This window comes from Pieris brassicae, chromosome 6 (genome assembly GCF_905147105.1).
Source record: "Pieris brassicae chromosome 6, ilPieBrab1.1, whole genome shotgun sequence".
Lineage (NCBI taxonomy): Eukaryota > Metazoa > Arthropoda > Insecta > Lepidoptera > Pieridae > Pieris > Pieris brassicae.
The window spans coordinates 9,250,494-9,270,300 of record NC_059670.1 but is presented as its reverse complement, the minus strand read 5'-3'; the positions used below and the strand labels follow the sequence as shown (position 1 = coordinate 9,270,300).

At 34.4% G+C, this 19,807-nt stretch overlaps 4 protein-coding genes and 1 long non-coding RNA gene across 7 annotated transcripts in view; 2 read left to right on the top strand and 3 right to left on the bottom strand.

Annotated features, from left to right (window-relative positions):
* Window positions 1-106: 106 nt before the first annotated feature.
* LOC123711093 (argininosuccinate lyase) lies at window positions 107-9,619 on the bottom strand. 2 transcript variants are annotated; one of them, XM_045663504.1, is made up of 9 exons: window positions 9,506-9,619; window positions 9,011-9,178; window positions 8,340-8,537; window positions 7,597-7,821; window positions 6,888-6,988; window positions 6,176-6,369; window positions 1,601-1,944; window positions 432-619; window positions 107-326 (listed from the first exon to the last, which is right to left on the bottom strand). In XM_045663504.1, the coding sequence occupies exons 2-9, from the start codon at window positions 9,017-9,019 to the stop codon at window positions 173-175; spliced, it is 1,413 nt and encodes a 470-aa protein (XP_045519460.1). In that variant the 5' UTR covers window positions 9,020-9,178; window positions 9,506-9,619; the 3' UTR covers window positions 107-172. The 2 variants fall into 2 exon arrangements, with proteins under 2 accessions (XP_045519460.1, XP_045519461.1); XM_045663505.1 differs by having other exon boundaries at window positions 9,011-9,168.
* An 88-nt stretch (window positions 9,620-9,707) lies between these two features.
* Window positions 9,708-11,781, top strand: LOC123711105 (tRNA methyltransferase 10 homolog A). Its single transcript, XM_045663520.1, has 4 exons — window positions 9,708-10,438; window positions 10,517-10,663; window positions 10,953-11,058; window positions 11,571-11,781. Exons 1-4 carry the CDS (start codon window positions 9,935-9,937, stop codon window positions 11,720-11,722), a joined length of 909 nt encoding a protein of 302 aa, XP_045519476.1. The 5' UTR covers window positions 9,708-9,934; the 3' UTR covers window positions 11,723-11,781.
* Window positions 11,782-11,897: 116 nt separating this feature from the next.
* Window positions 11,898-13,241, top strand: LOC123711106. The gene is made up of 3 exons (XR_006753900.1): window positions 11,898-12,025; window positions 12,670-12,808; window positions 13,112-13,241. It is a non-coding gene; the product is annotated as an uncharacterized LOC123711106 (long non-coding RNA).
* LOC123711104 (probable serine hydrolase) lies at window positions 11,981-14,179 on the bottom strand. The gene is made up of 3 exons (XM_045663519.1): window positions 13,839-14,179; window positions 13,393-13,597; window positions 11,981-13,324 (listed from the first exon to the last, which is right to left on the bottom strand). Exons 1-3 carry the CDS (start codon window positions 13,941-13,943, stop codon window positions 12,642-12,644), a joined length of 993 nt encoding a protein of 330 aa, XP_045519475.1. The 5' UTR covers window positions 13,944-14,179; the 3' UTR covers window positions 11,981-12,641.
* A 441-nt stretch (window positions 14,180-14,620) lies between these two features.
* The window catches only part of LOC123710674 (probable chitinase 10), a 35,687-nt gene continuing 30,500 nt past the window's right edge, over window positions 14,621-19,807 (bottom strand). For both annotated transcript variants that reach the window (XM_045662736.1, XM_045662737.1), the window contains 7 exons: window positions 19,668-19,799; window positions 18,790-18,920; window positions 18,014-18,144; window positions 17,450-17,661; window positions 16,330-16,596; window positions 15,760-15,942; window positions 14,621-15,589 (listed from right to left, as the gene is read on the bottom strand). In XM_045662736.1, the coding sequence (XP_045518692.1) occupies window positions 15,317-15,589; window positions 15,760-15,942; window positions 16,330-16,596; window positions 17,450-17,661; window positions 18,014-18,144; window positions 18,790-18,920; window positions 19,668-19,799 (1,329 nt within the window). In that variant the 3' untranslated portion in view covers window positions 14,621-15,316. The remainder of the gene's footprint in view (window positions 15,590-15,759; window positions 15,943-16,329; window positions 16,597-17,449; window positions 17,662-18,013; window positions 18,145-18,789; window positions 18,921-19,667; window positions 19,800-19,807) is intronic.

Below are 19,807 nucleotides of genomic sequence, written 5' to 3'. Positions count from 1 at the left end.
ATTCTTACTACAAATATGACCGTAATAGTTAAGTTTTATTACTGAATTTCACACTAAATCTTACTAAGATTTAAGCGTTTAACGGAGGACGAGAACAACAATCAAATACAAATAATAAATTCTAATATATTATAACCCATTAAAACGGCAATTAACATGTTTTATAAATAAATTAGCAGTTATTATATTTTTGCAGCCACTCGGCTAAAGTTTGTATCTGTTGACGCACAGCGGCGCGAGACGTCCCGCCCGCACTTGAATATTGTTCCACGCTGGCTTCCCACGAGAATATCTTTTTAAATTCGTCTTCTGTGCCAAATTCGGGACTGAAATCAGAATTTTTGAAAATTATTACATTCAATTCATCTCGCTTTTTTCGATAAGCAACACAAAGTGGTGTTACGTTACTTTTATATCAATGATTAAAATACCATATCGCAACGAATTCCTCATGCGGCATGTTCTGAAGTGTTACCCCAAGTGCACCAGCCCGTCGTAAGGTGGATCCAACAACGTGATGCGCTCGTCGAAATGGCACTCCTTGACGCACCAAGTAGTGGGCAACGTCTGTGGCCAACATGCCCGGATCCAACAGAGCTACTGCCTTTTCAGATTTGACCTAGTAAATGTAATAAATAGAGTAAAGTACAACCATTTTTCTTCAAAGACAAGCAGTTTCCATAAATACCCAACGTCAAATATTCTATTAGTTGATTGAACTTGGCCCCGGAGTTTGTTATATGATCTATAGCTAAAAAACTTTACGTTTAACGCGAGCAAAGGTTTTTAAGGGTATGTATGAAGATAGGAAATTTGTTGGAAACGTATAATTTAATTCGCGAAGGAATGATTTGCCAGTTTTATTTACAGTGATACCAGAGGTGAGAGATGTATATCGATTTACCGACTCGGGATAATAAAGAAGTTATAGATAGGGTATTCAAAATTGAACCTAACGAAAGACACGTAAAATTATTTTAATTTATTTATGCTCTCAAACATCAGACATGTTAAAGGGAGGACGGTAAAAAACTTACGAAATATACACGTGTAAAAATAACATGAACTTATGAATCAGACGCAACGCTAACCAGATCCATACAACTTCCTCCCAATGGAGAATCGACGCCGAATCCCCGAAAGCCGGGAATTTGCGGCTCACAAATAGCGAGGGGACGATTTGTATCGAAAAAAACATCCACGGATACAAATAATGTAATTTCATAAATAGCAATTAGGTAGGAATCTAAGCGAACGAAAAAAGTTAATAATTAAGAATTTCAGGTTTCTTAAACGACTCGGCAAGGCGTTCACAGGGCCGGATTTCGGGGAAGGCAACCGGGGCTATAGCCCTAAAAATATTAGAAAAAAATGTTTTAAATTCCTACTAGTAAACAATAAATTATTGATTGAAAAAGTCGACTGAATTTTTTTCATTTAATTTGGGGCCAGGGGCCTCCACTCAATTGTTGCCCCGAGGCCTCAAGAACTCTAAATCTGGCCCTGGGTCTCCATAAAGTTTAATTATATCTAGTAAGAATAATGATCTTACAGGCAATCTTTAAGGAAACAACTTCAAGAAAAACGTTGGACAACTTACAGTCATAGTCTTGATTGTTTCTTTCATGACTCGTATGCAATGCATCAGTCTGTCATAAGACCTAAACATGATCTCTTTGTCCACCTGCAAATCTTTGTTGTAAGTACTCGGCAATCCTTTTAAGGTACAAGCAAATGAGAAACTGTCCCCCAACAGTAATCCGGCAGCTCCCCTTATCAGCTCCAATCCATCTGGGTTCCTCTTCTGAGGCATCAGACTCGATCCAGTGGAGAATTTGTCAGATAACTGTACAATGCCAAATTCTTGGGAACTGTAAATTATCAGGTCCTCCGCGAATCGACTCAGATGCAATCCACATAAGGCAGACCAATTTAAAAACTCAACTGAAACAACAATTCATACAAACATTTTGTAGATAAAAAAATTCTTTAGGTTTATGTTTGATGTACTATAATAAAGAGACTAGTATATAAGATAATCTAAGACAAGGAGAGAAGAGCAGAACGGAAAAAGGTAGCTGGTAGGCCTTTGACGCACATATGGACGGCGATTACTGGAAGATCTTTTAATATATGAGATGTAACTTAATCAGCATAAACACTACAATATTGTTACGAGCTAGGGGATCGGATAGAAAATGCCGTGGATTTATTCAAGGGTTTATTTCTTGATAAATCAATGAGGAATTTATGGGCACAAATTAATTGCAGAAATGCACTTATAGCACACAAAAACAATCACTTATTACTTCACTCATGCACTCTTCACACAGTACTTTATCACTTGTATTCACTTTATCGCTTCGGTGTTTCGCTCTTGTTATCGCATTCAAAACTAAAGGCGACTAGTCGCGTTTCGGCTCGCTTATATATCCCTGGGAATAATTCTAAACAATATTCGAGAACTTTCTAGGCGGGCTTGCTCCTGAGTAGCGATTTCACAATTCTAGAACGTCCGCACTCTTTGTCTCTTTCGCACGTTGCTCCGTCCTTGTCGTATGGCGTTCTAGAGTGCTCAGTCTAGTTTCGAGAAAGTTCTGATCTTCTCTCTCTCTCTCGTATCATTTCGTCCTTGTCTCACACCTAGAAAGTTTGGTCTAGAATATTCCTTCATCAAAGGGGTATACCTAGGCCTGAAAACGCCTGAAAACGGGTCTCCTGAAAACTGCACCACTCGACTACACATGTTCTGAAACCGACTGAAAAAAGGTTTCATCTTCCTGAAAACTAGGGTAACATTATGAAAATTACAATTTTCTAATATGTGATTGACCCTCTCCTGAAACGGTCAGAAATCATATTACAGCCTGCTGAAAAGTACTCTAAGTAGTGGAAAAATCTAGAAACATTGCAGTCGACCCGTCTTCGTAACACTACCCCCTCCTTAGACATGCTCGTCCCGAGCATCATTACTTCCTTTATAGGAGGCCATTATCTTTTCCCATCGAGATCGAGTCTGCGGATCCTTAACAGCTGCACAAGCTCTACATTTCTTGATCCAGTCTTCTACATCTTCACAATAATGTATCCAATAAAACATTTCCTTAACCTTCATAAGAGTCCGTTTTACTCCTAAATGTCCACTAGACAAGTCAGTATGACACATTTCTAATATGTCGCGAACCTTCAATCTTGGTACAACTAACTGCAAATGATCGCCTTGAGCATTTTTCAATTTGCGAAATAACACTCCATTATGTAGAACTAAACTATCCCATTGAGCCCAGTAACTCTTAGTAGTGTTACTTGTAGATGTAACTTTACTCCACTGAAGATTTCATCCAGTCCAGAATTGGTTTAATGTCAGAATCTTGTTGTTGCTGTTCCTGAATTAATTTCCCACAGCAATCTGTACTTATGGTGTCTGTCCGTAGTATCCTCACGTGGTCATTTACCATTCCATCCTGTTCGTTAACTTTTTCCCACGGTCTTTGAGACACATCATCTGATCTCCTTCTTAGCTCTTTTTCATGGGTAGATAACATGTCAGAAAATTTCTTTAACTGTTCCTCTGCCTTTGATAGAAGTATTGACAGGGCTTCCGTATAGTTATCCGGAACTGTACGAACTGTGTTCCACTCTTGTTGATTACTGACTTGTCCGTCCACATTGATTACTCTACATACGTCATAACCACTATTTGCAAAGTTGCCTTTTAAGGCGACTTCCTGTTCTCCACACTTAAACATCCCTTTTTCCAAATCTATCTTACACTTATAATACTTCATGAAGTCTAATCCGATTATGCAGTCATCTACTATGTCGGCAAGAACAACCTTGTGTCTGTATAAACTTCCACCAATCTTGAAGGTTGCGATACCTTCTCCCCGATCGGATATGCGCTGACCTGTTGCCGTAACAAGCTGTACAAATCCTCTAGAAGGGCTTTTATAAAATGTCTTCAAAAGCTGGTATCTGATCACTGTTCGTGAAGCTCCAGTATCGAGTGTTAGGTTACACTTAGTTCCATTGACTTCTCCGTCGATGACTAAGGTATTCCCACGTCTAACCTTCACATCACCTCGGAAGTCTTTCTTAGGGCACGAAAACCTCATATGCCCTACTTCCCCACAGGTGTAACAGGTTGACCCACGTTGACCATTAGCTTTTTCCGTGATAGCCCTAATGCGGTAAGGTTGAGGATCTTTCCGAATCGCCTCCACCTCCAACGCATGGGCTAGAGCATCCTTCAGGTTCTTGGGGTGACCAAGATTTACACTTATCCTGACTTCACGATCTCTTATTCCATCAATGAAGGTTTGTACTAATATCTTGTCTGCTACATCTGGTAAGGATGCGTAGGCTTTCCTTACCAGCTTCTCTATTTCCAGGCCCCATTATTGTAAGCTCTCATTTGGTTGCTGCACTCTCTCCCGTAATTGAGCCCTATAGACTGGCTCCAAATGTGAGTCCCCATAACATGACCCAAGGGCATCCAGCAGTCGCGTTAGTGTCACATCACCTTTCATGGCTTCTAAAACGGTCAAGGCTTCGCCTCGTAGTCCCAACATAAGAGCAGCTACAGCCTGATCATTTTTCCAACCGTTCATCCTGCACAGAGCATCAAACTATACCTTATAGGCCCCCCAAGAAGAAGAACCATTAAAGGTAGGTGTTTCCAGTGTCCCAGATGATTCCACAAAACCTGACATCTTAAGGCACTGAACCTCCTTTTCCAACTTATGCAAGCGTTTCTCCTGTTTAGATAACCTACTGTCCAGGTTTTCAAACTTATCTTTTAAAGAATCAGTTTTCATTGTCTGCATCTCCGCAGCTGCTGCAGACTCTGCCACAAACTTCTCACGATTCTCCCTTGGAGTAATTAGCATTTTTCTATCCCACTTCTGACACCAAAATGTTACGAGCTAGGGGATCGGATAGAAAATGCCGTGGATTTATTCAAGGGTTTATTTCTTGATAAATCAATGAGGAATTTATGGGCACAAATTAATTGCAGAAATGCACTTATAGCACACAAAAACAATCACTTATTACTTCACTTATGCACTCTTCACACAGTACTTTATCACTTGTATTCACTTTATCGCTTCGGTGTTTCGCTCTTGTTATCGCATTCAAAACTAAAGGCGACTAGTCGCGTTTCGGCTCGCTTATATATCCCTGGGAATAATTCTAAACAATATTCGAGAACTTTCTAGGCGGGCTTGCTACTGAGTAGCGATTTCACAATTCTAGAACGTCCGCACTCTTTGTCTCTTTCGCACGTTGCTCCGTCCTTGTCGTACGGCGTTCTAGAGTGCTCAGTCTAGTTTCGAGAATGTTCTGATCTTCTCTCTCTCTCTCTCGTATCATTTCGTCCTTGTCTCACACCTAGAAAGTTTGGTCTAGAATATTCCTTCATCAAAGGGGTATACCTAGGCCTGAAAACGCCTGAAAACGGGTCTCCTGAAAACTGCACCACTCGACTACACATGTTCTGAAACCGACTGAAAAAAGGTTTCAGCTTCCTGAAAACTAGGGTAACATTATGAAAATTACAATTTTCTAATATGTGATTGACCCTCTCCTGAAACGGTCAGAAATCATATTACAGCCTGCTGAAAAGTCCTCTAAGTAGTGGAAAAATCTAGAAACATTGCAGTCGACGTCTTCGTAACAATATCATATATATTCAATAGGGCAGACAAATGTCAATGTATCAATGATTATGTATTGCAAGGTGCTGCACACCAACACTAATTCGTTTTCTACGATGGGTCTCAATGTCTGAAGCGAAGATAGTTATTAGAAGTAGAGAATAAAGAAAAAAAAATCGTAAGCAATAAAAGTGCTGGCTTAAAACTGGTCTGAATATTTTCATCCAATTATTTCACGTAGATGTCATTGTTAAATATTTCTCCATATCATCTTTCTCCATCGTCATGACCTTATGCATAATAATAATAATATTTTTGTTTATTTCCAAAAACGGGTTACGGTTACAAAGGCCCCATCCCAGGCCCGTGATGTAGTAATAATTAAATTTCAGAAGCTGTGTTCTTAGTTATTGTGTAGAAATATCGAGAATTAATTTTAATAATTTACATATAATGAAGCAATATATATAAATTTACAATAAGGTACTTTTTATTCATTCCATATAATATAGTAATACCTATGTAATCTCGAGATCCAACAGCGTACATTGAGTTAGGTGTAATATCATTGAACCCAAGAGCGTGGGCCAGCCTGATGCGATCGATCTGTAACGCACACCCAGCAATCGCCCCACTGCCCAAAGGACATGTTGATAGACGAACAATTTGTTCTTCTAATCGCGAAATGTCCTCTTTGAAAAGCCAGACATAGCTAAAAGAAAATGTATAGTAAAAGTTTTAGTGAGTTACTCGTGAATTAGTCTTTAGTCACAGTAACATTTGCCGCCGATCGTCGAAATGTACCTCTAACGAGAGATTAAACTATTATTTTATTATATAATAAGCAGCACATCCGCATACACACACACTGGTTCTCCAGTACTAAAGGTAATAAGGACAAGTTTATGGCTGGAAGTCTTCCAGAGATCTCCATATGACCTCCAACTATTCGAAGTTTTCATACTCATTTCTATGTTCATTAGTAGGGTTTTAATAGTGACATAATAAATAACGGAACTGGAACAGGAACGAAACCTATTCAATTCTACCATACAATCAAATCTTTCCAGTCTATAAATTTAGTGTCGAATAACAAATTCTAGTTTTGTAATTTCATTTCAGAATCGCGATACGTACCGGCGCAGGTAAGCCTGGAAGAAATCCCTTATTATCGTAATAACCGTTGTACTACAATACTAATTTCTTTTGATACCATATTATTTTTCTCACCTTAAGAGGAAGTGACTCCATCGTATTGGTTGCGCTCGTTGGAGGTGGGTGTATCCTGGAGCTATTACATCTATCTCTTTCTCGGCACGAACTATTGTTACCTAGTCAAAGATATTTATTTCGCAGCTAACAAAAATTATGTATAATAAAATAGCCAATGATGAAATACATAACAAATAAAAATTAATAAAGATAATTCAATTTTACATTTAACTAAGTAAATTAATTTAGGTATTAAATTAGGTATTAATTTGGCTGTGTTGTGTGATGGCGTTAAAGTGAGCGTATATGTGTGAAGGTGCATGTGGAGCGTGCTTATGATGCAGGTGATTTTGCGCTATGGATAATCTTCATACAGATATCACTCTCACCCCTTACGTCATGCACGGCTGATCACCAACTGTTCTATTTGCGCATTTGCTCATGCAATAAAGTCAAGTCGTAAGGAATCGTACACGAATTAAATATTCGACATGCACAGAAGTTCTACATGTCATAAAAAATATATCAGAATTGAAGATAAAGGCTGGCAACACATTCGCGATCCCTTCCCGATTTAACAGATGAGCCGGTTTGACCCATGTTCTAAAAAAAACCAAAGCGGCCAGGACATATGGTTGTAGCGCCAATGTATTATTATCATTAATTCTTCTCAGATCGTGTATATCTATTATTGGATACAATAGAGTATTCTAGATATTATATATACCGAGATGAGTTGAATAACTTCATTTAATAATTTCTTTAGCGAATTAAGCATCCACAGTTTTGTGTCTGTAGCAGACTGGTCGTTCCGACTGCGAGCCGTATGGAGATGAAGAGCAGCATCACCCGTGTATTCCCGAAGTCGCCTTTCCACCACCGAATGGATGTCTTCGTCTTCATCCAAAAGCCGACCATTCTTTGTTAATTCTTTTTTTATATCCTCTTCGACCTGAAAAGTTTTTATGAGCCTAGCTGTACGGTTTAATTCATAGCTAGGACTACAGAATGATAACATCTCTCAGCATATTATGTTTCAATTTAGTTTTATCTCTACGCATTAAATTATATGAAGTAAAATGTAAATAATCTCTATATATATATATAAAATTCTCGTGTCACAATCTTCGTTCTCATACTCCTCCGAAACGGCTCAACCGATGCTTATGAATTTTATTATAATATTTTTTAGAAAAAAATTTTGTTTTATTTTTTATCAAACAAAAATACATACAACCCTTAATTTTCACCCCTCTACGATCAATCCCTATTTTTTATTGTTATTTTTATTGAAGTAAAAAATATTCTCCTATAAATAATTTACATGGCAAAACGACATTTGCCGGGTCAGCTAGTTATTTATATAATTTTATTTATTATTGTGTGTGTACGGCAAAACATCAACAATTGATAGATGTTTTCCTGCGCATAAATGCCTTAATTTGAATTAATAGAACTTATTTTTATCACCTTATCCAGTCCTTCTACAATAGCTTTGTAAATATCATCAGATATATGTTTGGATAAATTCAGTTCTTTAGCCCAGGCCCTACTGCCACGGATATCCTCGGCAAACAATCGACTGTCCACGGAAAGAGAGTCATTAAGATGCTTTAGATCCGTTGAGGCTTCCTCCTCGAAGCATCCTCCCCATAATTGATATCTATCCTGAAATTATCGGTGAACCTTTTCAAATCATGAGCTGTGTCGACCTTGTAGTCTCAGATTTGCACCCAAGTACATAACTTGCAATGTAACTTTACTATGTGCGCATTTAACACTCCAACGGTGAAGGAAAACATCGTTAGGAAACCGGAATGCCTTAGATAAAACAAACGTCACGTGTCTATGTGTCACACAAGATAAAGTGAAATCTGAGGCTCAGACCTAAAAGGTTTAAACATCAATATTATAATTGCTAAGTAATGGTTATAAAAATTAATATTAATCTCTGCGTTCTCAGTCGCAAAATCAGATCGAGTTTTAAAGAAGCGCTATTATTCGTTAAAATATCGTATGAATAAAAAAATATCTTAAAGCAGAAAAAAAACATATAATATGATCCTTTTCAATGAATGCAGTATAGGCGATTCCATTGTAACTAAAGTAAGAAGTGAAGAGAGAAAACAAAAATCACTTACCATCGACATTGCAATTTGTTCAACTACAACTTATTTATTATAGAGAATTATATATGCGCTCTTATTTAACCATCCAGATGTTTAAATTGAGATAATTTATTTTTTCTTCAGACGATTGTGGATCTTATCACGCAGTATCAGCAGGTCATAATATACTACTGTATATCACTTGTTAAATATAATAATCTTATGTATTTTGTTTGTTTATTAATTGATAATTATATACCAATCTGGTGACCGATAGTAATAGCAATGTTTATTTACAAATTCAATAATATGTTGAAATTATCAGTATAAAATTTCTGATTTTTACGAAGAATAATTACTTTATCCTACCAAAAACATTTTAAATGATGTCAAAACGAGACTCAATCAGGAAAATGTAAACTCTATTGAACCTAAATTTACAAACTCTACATCTTAGTAAAATATCTGACTTCGCCGTACCGTCACTACACTATTATATTTATATAATAAAAAAGTTTTAATTTTTACCTTATGCCCGAGTCTTTAAAGGGTTTATTTTATTGTTAAAGGCAAGTAACCGATTCAATGCTCAATAGATATAATTGGCGCGAGAACTTTACGCTGTATTGACTGTGGTTTTTATAATGATTTTTAAACATTGATCATTATTGTCGCTTGTTGGCTGTCATTTGACAGTTTGTTGTATAGTTCTTGACTGTGACGGATCAACTTTTAAAGACGTTAAAATTAAAAAGTTGACGTTATAAATTTCTAATAAAATGTGCAATTATTTTGATTTTAGTTGTAGGTTATTCAATTAAGGAAAAAATGTAGGAATATTTAAAACGTGAAACGAGTTATTTATTTTAATTTAATGACATGCCATGTCCGAGACAAAAAACAAAAAAAACTAAATATTCTAAAAAGATATAAAGTACAATCTTGCTTGATTTAGTAATGGATCTGCAAACTGAAAAGTGCGATAATGTTTTAAAAACAAATGACTTTCACCAGTACACGCTTTTTGATATCACAGTTGATCCAGGTCTAAAAGACGATGCTGGAAATGAATTACCTAGACCCTTTAACAAAAATCAAATGAGAAAATGGTTAAAAAAAGTAAGATGGGAAAAACACAAATATGAAAAGCGTAGTAAGGAAAAGGCCAGAGCAAAAGAGAGAAAAAGGGAAGCTCGTGCAGCAAATATAGATTTAGGCCCAAATAGGAAGATGTTAAAAAAAATGAAGTTTGAGAAAAATAAAAGTCTTATAGGAGTGATATTAGATTTAAGTTTTGATCATTTAATGAGCGAAAAAGATAGGTATAAAGTCATAAAACAACTTCTGAGATGTTATTCAATTAATAGAAGATCAGATTCACCTCTTCAGTTTCATGTAACTAGTTTTGGAGAAAAAACAAAAGTTGATATTTCTCGACACAATGGTTATGAGAACTGGGATGTAGGTTTGTTTCATATTTATACAGATGAAAAACTTTTATATAATAAGATTTTACTAACAAAAGATATTGTTTTCCAGATTGAATACCATGAAAAGTCATACATAGATATTTTTCCTAAGGAAAAGTTGGTTTACCTTACAAGTGAATCAGAAAATGTTATTGAAAAGTTTGAGGAAGATAATTTATACATCATTGGGGGCTTAGTTGACCATAATCAGCATAAGGTTTGTTATTCAAATAATCAATTGTCTAAGTTATTGGCTTAAAATGTAAATTATGCTGAAGTATATGTATAAGTATATATAATGTAGTATGGGTCCATATTGATCAATTGGCATGATTATTTAATGTTATAATTTAAATTATGAGAATAATTTTATAAACAATCAATATTGTTTATAATAAATATTAAATTATGTTTAATATAGTAGACTTCGGTACTTTTATTTAACATGATTGTTAAAACAAAGTAGAAAATGACAGGTATAATCAGAGATGTATTATAATTTTCAGGGACTTTGTTATAAGATAGCAGTTGAACAAGGTATTAGACATGCTCAGTTACCACTTGCCAAATATGTGAACATGAAGACAAGGAAAGTTTTAACAATTGATCATGGTGGGTTATTTATTGTATTTATATATTACATGTATTCTTTATAAAAAAAGATTTCGTTTTGTGTGAGGTGCCAACATAAACTAAACATGTTTTATGTGTGGGTTTTTGAAATATTTTTAGAATCATATCTGAAGAGCAGAGATTTTGTAATCAAAGTACTTCTAACCTTGTAGCTAAATACTACTGTTTAGTTTATGTAAAAAGGGTTTTAATTGCTTTGACTAGTTTTTTAACAAAAAAACTTTAATAGATTTTTGAATTCTTAGTAAAGCTTTATTCTTCTTATATATTCAATAGGTCAACAATTATTCCTTTACATATTTTATTTCCATTTAAAACTTATGTTTTTTTTAATCTAGCTGTAAAAAGTCTCTTTTGTAATTCATTATTATAGCAATAGAAACAATTTTTTCCTATATGCATTTTATTAACTTTGTTATCATCTACTGAAAACAACTCCTTTTGTTGTTTGCTCTGTAGTGGATACTAAGTAGAAATCATATTTTTTACAGTTTTTGAAATTATATTACGGGTTTCTGAAGGAACACAGTGGGATGATGCTCTTCTGAAAGTTTTACCATTGAGGAAGGGGGCACATCTTTGCCATAGTAGTTCTGCATCAAGCTTAGAACAACCAGGCCAATGTGATGACAATAGCCTGTAAGGCTCTAAATTCTTGTTAGGATAAGTAAGCAATCTAATAAATCCAATGACATAAAAAGATTATATGTTTTTATTTATTATTCTACATTTTTATCGCCTGTGCACAATAAAATTATTTCACAATACATATAAAAGTATAAATTAGAAGGCCTTTGAAATCTTGAATAGAATTGTGTGTTAATTAATTTTTCTTAGTGTCTAATTCTTGTATCATTGAAATTTAATGGGTAAATGCATTTATTATAAACTAACATCTTAACAGAATAGTTACACAATGACAGAAGTATTATTAATATAGACTAAGGTAAATATTATGTTATTATGTATTTACATTATCTTCCTTATAATATTTTTGGCATGAGATTAAGTTTTAGAACACCTTTCAATTTTATTTTAACAGGAATAATTGATACTGTTGTGCATGAACAAAATAAGTCTAGCAAAAATGTAAATTATTTTCCTGTTAACCGCTGTTGATTAAAATGTGTATTTGACAATAATTGATGGTAGTTTTATCATAATAGTTAATTTAGTCAAATATTTTCAAGGGTTGTCTGTACTGTGTTTTGTGTCATCACTATTTGGTATATTTGTGCACTACTTATATTTAATATTGCCTAAATGTATTACATGCTTTAACGTCATAAATAAATAAATACGTTTTCAAATTAAAATAAGGTAATAAACTAACATAATTCAAGTAAATTCTAATTAAAACCCTGCATTTGCAGAAATTCATAACAAATTGTAATTTATTTACAAATTCAAAAACCTTACTCAATCGATTTTGATTGCAGGGTATAATAATTAGAAAGTGTATCATTAGTCATTGAATAGTTTGAGTATCCATTTATCATTTAGTACTGAGATGATGCATGAATAGAATATATCATGTTATATTCTTTATAGAATAGTAACGATTATATAAAGTTATACTTTTGTAAAAAGGTTATAATAGTCGGTGCTAATCTCTCAGGATTATTTAATTGGACATGATGTGTTCCTGGGACAAAATGGCTCTCAAATTTCGCATTATTCCTTTCAACCACTTCTCGCATTTCCACAGAATACTTGTCTGATGCGTAAGGTGAGTCTATCGCTTTGAAATATAGAGTAGGACACTTTAAGCGCTTGACAAGTGTCTCTACTAATAATTTATTTTCGGGATTAAAAAGTATGCTTTTTAGCCGAGCATCTCTATTGAAATAAAACTTATTTGGGTCAGTCGAGGACGCCTTTAAACCGCGTTCGGCGAGGTACTGCACACTTTCCAATGCCACAGATTTGTTTGTACCTAAATACCATTTTTGTTTAATCTCGTCCATGGTATATGCTGGAGGTTCGTCATTAAGGCGAGTTTGGGCTAACTGTATTTTTCGTAATATTTTAGGGAATCTTTCCACTACTTGGTTCAAGTCGTAGTCATCGTAAATAAGACTGTCCACTGCTATATAGAAGTCGACATCATCTGGAAATACGCAGGCGAATCGCATCCCAGCTATGGAACCCATGGAATGTCCTAGGATTGAAATTTTATCCCATTTAAAGTAATCTCTGATCGTGAGTATTAATCTTGGTAGATCCCAGGGATAATATTGAAACCCTGAAAGATGTAATATCATTAAGAAACATATTTTTTTATAGTATATATTATCGTATTTTTTAAACTACCTGGTGGAATCCACGACGAGTGGCCGTGGCCAGGGAAATCGATTGCAAGAATCGGTAGTTTATCACTGATCATAGGTGCAAGTGGATCCCAGGTGCCAGCGTTGTCTTGCCACCCATGAAGTGCTAAAACTGGTCGCCGGTTTTCCTGTCCCCATAGTTTTGCAGAGACATGACCCCATGGTACTGGTATTTTAATTTCCTTTACCTGAAAAGTTTGTTTAAATTCCGAATTAAATTATAAATTATTTACATTATTTAACAGAGTCATTATTTATAATTACATTAATTTCCAATAGTCATCACGATTTCTCATAATATATTGATCATAATTATCTTTTATCATGTAAGACTCGTCTTGTACTTATAACTATTTTTATGATTTAATAAATTGATATAGAATAACATGCTGGATTTCGATTATTATGCTAAAAAAAAAGTATACTCACTGTAGTATGTAAACGATTGTACTTAATACGCCCAAAGCAATGCAATTTAGGTCTTAATAATTGTAAACTACGGTTTAAAGTTGTTGCTACAGCCTTTCTAGACATTTTGCCTGATATCGTTCAATGAACACCACTATTCATTCACAAATATTCACCTAAAGTGAGGTTATACGAGCAATAAGATAACATTAGAATTTAGTATAGGCACATTACGCGAGTATAAAATATATTATATAATATTTATATCTAATATAATTTTACACAGCGATGTACACCTGTTCATTAGCAAACGCAAAGTGCCAATGCCGTTTTTAACCTAAACTTGTAAATCGAGGTATGACTCGCAAGGCCATGTTCGTCATTTGTTTCGGTAAACGATGACGCAATATCAGACTTTGTCCGTTTGTAGTTTGAGCGGTTCTCGCGTGATTTTTTTGATAGGCATACCTCTACATTAAAAATTATTATCAGTTTTTTAACTATTTATCGTAGCTTTAAGCAAATCGTTTTCTGCGCATGTCCAATCACGTGACACGTTTTGCAAACTCGTCTTCGAGGAGCGTGTTAGAATTAGGCGATAGGGTTATTAATTTCCGAAAGTCATTTTATTAAATTTACCCTTCTCCTTAATGATATTGACTGAAGAAATAATATGTTTTAATTGATATAAAAAAAGAATCTATATTTTCAGTGATATTATCTTATTGTCAACTTTATTGTGTAAAAAAGGTTAAAGATGGTCTATAAATATAATATTAAAGGTGGAAAAAAACAAAGTCGACTTCATTCCATTTTCTATTTAATATCTCAAATTACATACATCGTATTGTCGTCTGGTAACTCTTAAACGACTAAAGTTGAATATAAATTCTGATGAAATATTTGGGTAACAATATCGAGATTTTTTTTTTCAAATGACTGAAATACATACTATATACAATACGAGATTATGTTAAGAATATAATAGTAACAAAAATAATACATAAATCTGCGTAGTAGATATAACTATAATAAAAAGAGAAAATGAGAAATTCCAACAGAAATAAGTTCATGTCGTAAAATTAAAAAATCTACTTAAACATATAAGTCTTTTTCTTATAAATATACTAGAGACAACCCTACACAGCACTGTCGAATTTCTTCTATACATAAAGGCAATACCTACTACAATAATGTGTAGATGATACCATGAAACATCTGTCAACATATCCAATATGCCTAACATTATAGTGTTACACACTATGCTCCTGCAAATTTTAATAAAAAAAAATTGAATAATGTAACAAAAGTAAAATATTAATGGCTCCACGTACAAAAACAACTAGATATTTATCCTGCGCCAGAACATTTATATATACGACATCTTACGTCTAAGAGGTATCAGTACAGGACACTTAATTTCTTTTTATAGACAGCAGGTTCAAAGTTAGACCGTATTTTCAGTCAAGTCTTAATTTTTCTTTTTTTTAAAAGAAGTCCTAAAGGCAAATGACAGGCGGTAGAGTTGGTTCCAAAAGTCCCTGGCGTAAAGCCGTAAGTATGGGCCAAGGCCTGCAAGCACAGGACCCAGTCCAATCGTCAAGGTCCATTGCCCATAAAGCAGCGCCTCTAAGTCCCTCAAGGGCTACGGAGGCGGACATTCGATGGACCTCTTCGGGCCTCAAGTAAGTGACCCATTGGGAACCGGAGACCACATACGTACCTGACGGACTAGCTGACATTTTCCAGCTATCTAATTTTCTTTTGCATATCTGTAACAAGATCGTAATTTTAGAAATGGCTATGGTGGTTTTTCACCACGAACGCGCACATATACTAATGCAAAATTGTCTACACGAACTTTCGAACATTGTTAATTGATATTGGGTGAAAGATATTCAATTTTGAAGTACTATCTTGAGCATTTAAATTAATATAATACCTCATTATATGCGAGGAATCCGGGAACTTGAGTGTCTTCGCCAGATTCGCCAGGCGCAATGGCCAATGCTCCGGGCACAGCATTCGTCTCCGAGCGCAGGGTGTATGAACGGCCATATGCTGGTATGCTTAACACTAACCGATTACTTGGAACTTTACTTTTCCAGTATTGTATTATTGATTGCTGAAAATAAATAATAAATGTTAAAGATGATAACCAAAACGAAAATATTAAAAATTAATATGCCGGCTACGCACTCGCGAGCCCCTTGCATTGACAGTGTCTATGGGCGGCGGTATCACTTGACTTCAGATTAGCCTCCTGTCCATTTATTTAAAAAATGCGTTTCAAGTAAGAAATTCGGTTTAGCATTAGAACTTTAAATTAATAAATGAAAGTAAATAAGTAAAAACTACTGTGAAACTTTTACCAAAAATAATCATCTTTTAATATAAATCATCATATTCTTTAGATCAAACTTTTCTGCGCTTACAAATCAAGATTTTGTTAGACATCAAAGTGCGTATGTATATTCCTAATTCGTGATTAATAATATTTAGAAGTTCTTACAAAGTTATCCATTTCATTAAGTTCAGTCTTTTCAAGTGGCAACAGGTAAGTGGTCTTCTCATTCGTGCTATAGTAATCGTTAGCTGCTATGCTGATCCAGTCCAGAGTAGAAAGAGTTTCAGGGTCATAAGCCAGCGCTGCTATTTGGGGATGAGGGGAAACCATAACTGAGACCTCCAGGTTATGACGCTGGAATGCCTTTGACAGAAGAATCAAGAGAAGACTGAAGTTCTCCTTTTCTTCCACATTTTTGTTTGAACATGGAACCTGTATTAAGTAAACTTGTTGTTAACCATATTCGATAAACCCTAACACTTTATTTTGTTGTTATTCTTTTTATTTATGCGTATAGAGATATCTTTATATATATATATATATATATATATATATATATATATATATATAATTCTACTGAAAGTGTGTGTTTCACTGAACTCCTCTTAAAAGGCCGATGAATAAATTTTTTGAATGGGTTTGGGTGGCGCCCTGGATAGTTTGGATTCAAACCAAAAAAATCCAGGTTATTTATCTATACTGCAACCAAACCGCTGGTTTTCAGATACAAGTCTCGGATAGTTTAACTGGCAGAGCTCTTGGTGCGTAACAAAACGATCTGGGTTAGTTTCCCAGTCTGTGCGGTCCAAATTATTCTTAGTTTCCCGAAAAAAATTTCCACTGAGTAAGGACCTTTTTCCCTTTATCTTAATCGCTTTTAATATCAAGCAGAATAACGTCTGTCCTCTAGTATAACCTATATATCAATAAACAACCGTCTTCGACGAAATTAGACTGACAGTATTATTATAGACAATATATTAGACAAGCACTGACATTATTTACAGTTATGCTACGTCATCGCGATTGCGATCTAATCTGAGACCGTTTGGTATCACGTGGCTGACGTATATATATAAATACATATCTATAATCATAATTTCTTGATAAATTAATGATTATTACAAGTTATTTTACTTCATAACGTGTTCTAAAGTCATGTTTTATACAGGTTACTCAATAAAACTTTATTTTTTATAGTGTCAGATATTGTAGCTGTCTCTTTCGTACCTACATTTTGTTTGTTGTAAAGGTCTGACAATATCACTAAGAACAAATTACTCACTTGTTTACAAACAGGATACTGCCACGCGAGATGTAATCCATCGAAATTCCACTTTTGTATGAATTTCAGCGCGGATTTTACGAATACTTTCCTGTTTTCAGATTTAGACACCATTTCACTCCAAGTGTTTCCTTCCGAATTTTCAAGACCACCCACTCCCAAAACAACCTTTATACCCATTAGTTTGTATTCCGTAATTTTGCCATAGAAATCTGCAAGAATTAACAACTTAGAGGAAACACAATCATATGACATGTTTGTAGTTTTATTGCTTCATAATCTTTACAATTTGGATTAGAATTCATATGATAATATTTACGTAGTCTATGTAAGAAATGAAAAATATGGTTTTTAAAACTGTGAAATATTTTAGTACTAATATTATAAAAGAAGTTATTATTTTTTTTAATTTGTTCGAAATTAATAAATTTAAATAATAGCTTAGCGAGGAATGAAGAACTTCTACACTTTTGACACGCCAAATAATATTTTCACTGACTGATACTATTTAATGTACCTGATTTTAATTTATTATTATGTAATTGTTTCTAGTTTCAAACTTACCATTGACAATATCCAACTCTGGATTTCCAGCTGAGAGAGTAAAATTATTGTCAAGGTGAGCCCATGAGTAAATAAGGTGTGTGCATAATGATGGGTCTACTTGCTGAGGTCCAAAGCTGCCCTCATCCTTCCTGCATCATAAGGATATTTCGGTTAAAACTAAAATATATCTAGTACATTTCTTTAAGAAAAATATTTAATATAAAGTTAATCCAGTAGGTCCACGAAAACTAATATATATAATACGAGAGGACTAGTCGGATGTCATACACACACATCTAAAATACAAATAAAATCATCATCTAATTGTCAATCATTCTCGAATGCACTAAAATACACACACAAATTTTCATCAGAATCGCTCCAACCATTTGGGAGGATTTAAATCTTAGAACAACATAGTCCTTGAATAATAACCGTGGTTATTTCTTTTTAAAATTGGTTTGTAGTTAAAACTGAATCACCAGTTTCTTTAGCATTTAACTAAATACTTTTGTACCACGTATCGTGGTAGTTTCTATAGAAAAAATATAGGTACGTAAGATAAAGCTTTATGTATAGTCTAATGACTTTAGTCTCGACGCAAAACGAATAATAATAAATAATTATCACATTCTATGCAATATTTAAAAATTTAAAGTTTAGATTTTGGTACTGCATCTTACATTTATATTTTATTTTTGGTTCGTTTCTATAATGGCCACTCAATTGTATACACGCGATTGTAAATATATAAAATATGAAATATATTTGTTTATTGCGTGATTATAATGTACCTGTAATATGCCCAATTGGTAAAGTAACACGCGATGATGGGCTTCTCAGTCATTATCACGTTTTGATCCGAACTCAGTTTTAAATTGGCTTTGTTCTTGCAATTTGACTTTTCTGCCCAATCGCAATGATTCTGAAATATAAATACACGTTATAGTATTATGTGATGCGGCTGTTTGCGACGATGCTGTTTGATGTATCCGCTTCAATTAAGAATTTTATTAGTTATAACAACCTTGACAACGCAAACATCGTCCAATTCATTAAATGCAAGCAATGCTGCAACAACCTCAAACGATTAGGACATGTGCACAAAACCGATAGACCGAGGCTACGTTGTGCGTGGAGTTGTCAATGACCTCGAAATAATAGGTGTTCGAAGTGGAACTCAAAAAACACGACACGACAAAGTTTGCGATGACGAAATAAACATGCGGACGCTAGGGCCCATAAGGGGCTGTACCGACAATGGTAATGATGAGGATGTATGAAACGTTTTTCTTTTTTTGTTATGTACTCGAAGTCGACATTAGACATTTTTACTCGTTTCATAATAATAAATCGTTTATAAAAAAACAGCTCAATCAGCCGTATAAAAGAAGTTATGCAAATGTCACTATTATTAATAGTTAAGATGATTGACAACTTATGGTCTAAATACTCTCTTATAAAGCAAATTTAAATATCTTAAGGCGAGTGTTTCTTAACTTTGGTTGACCTTACAGAGCTTTTTTCAAAATATTTTCGTATTGCTTGCAATTTGTCTCGCATCAATAGTTTACAGAAATTCCCATCTATTATATATACTAAATTATGAACTGATTATACTATAATTAAAGTGGTTTAACGGTTTAACATATTAGAATTAATATTTAATTACCTGGTTCCATACTAATGGTGGCGGACAAGCGAGCTGCATATAACGACCTCCAATACATAAGTAGTACTTAGTACAATCGACTGCATCTGCGCGGAATCCACTCGTACATGATGTTCCTTCTATTGAAGTTACCTTCATAG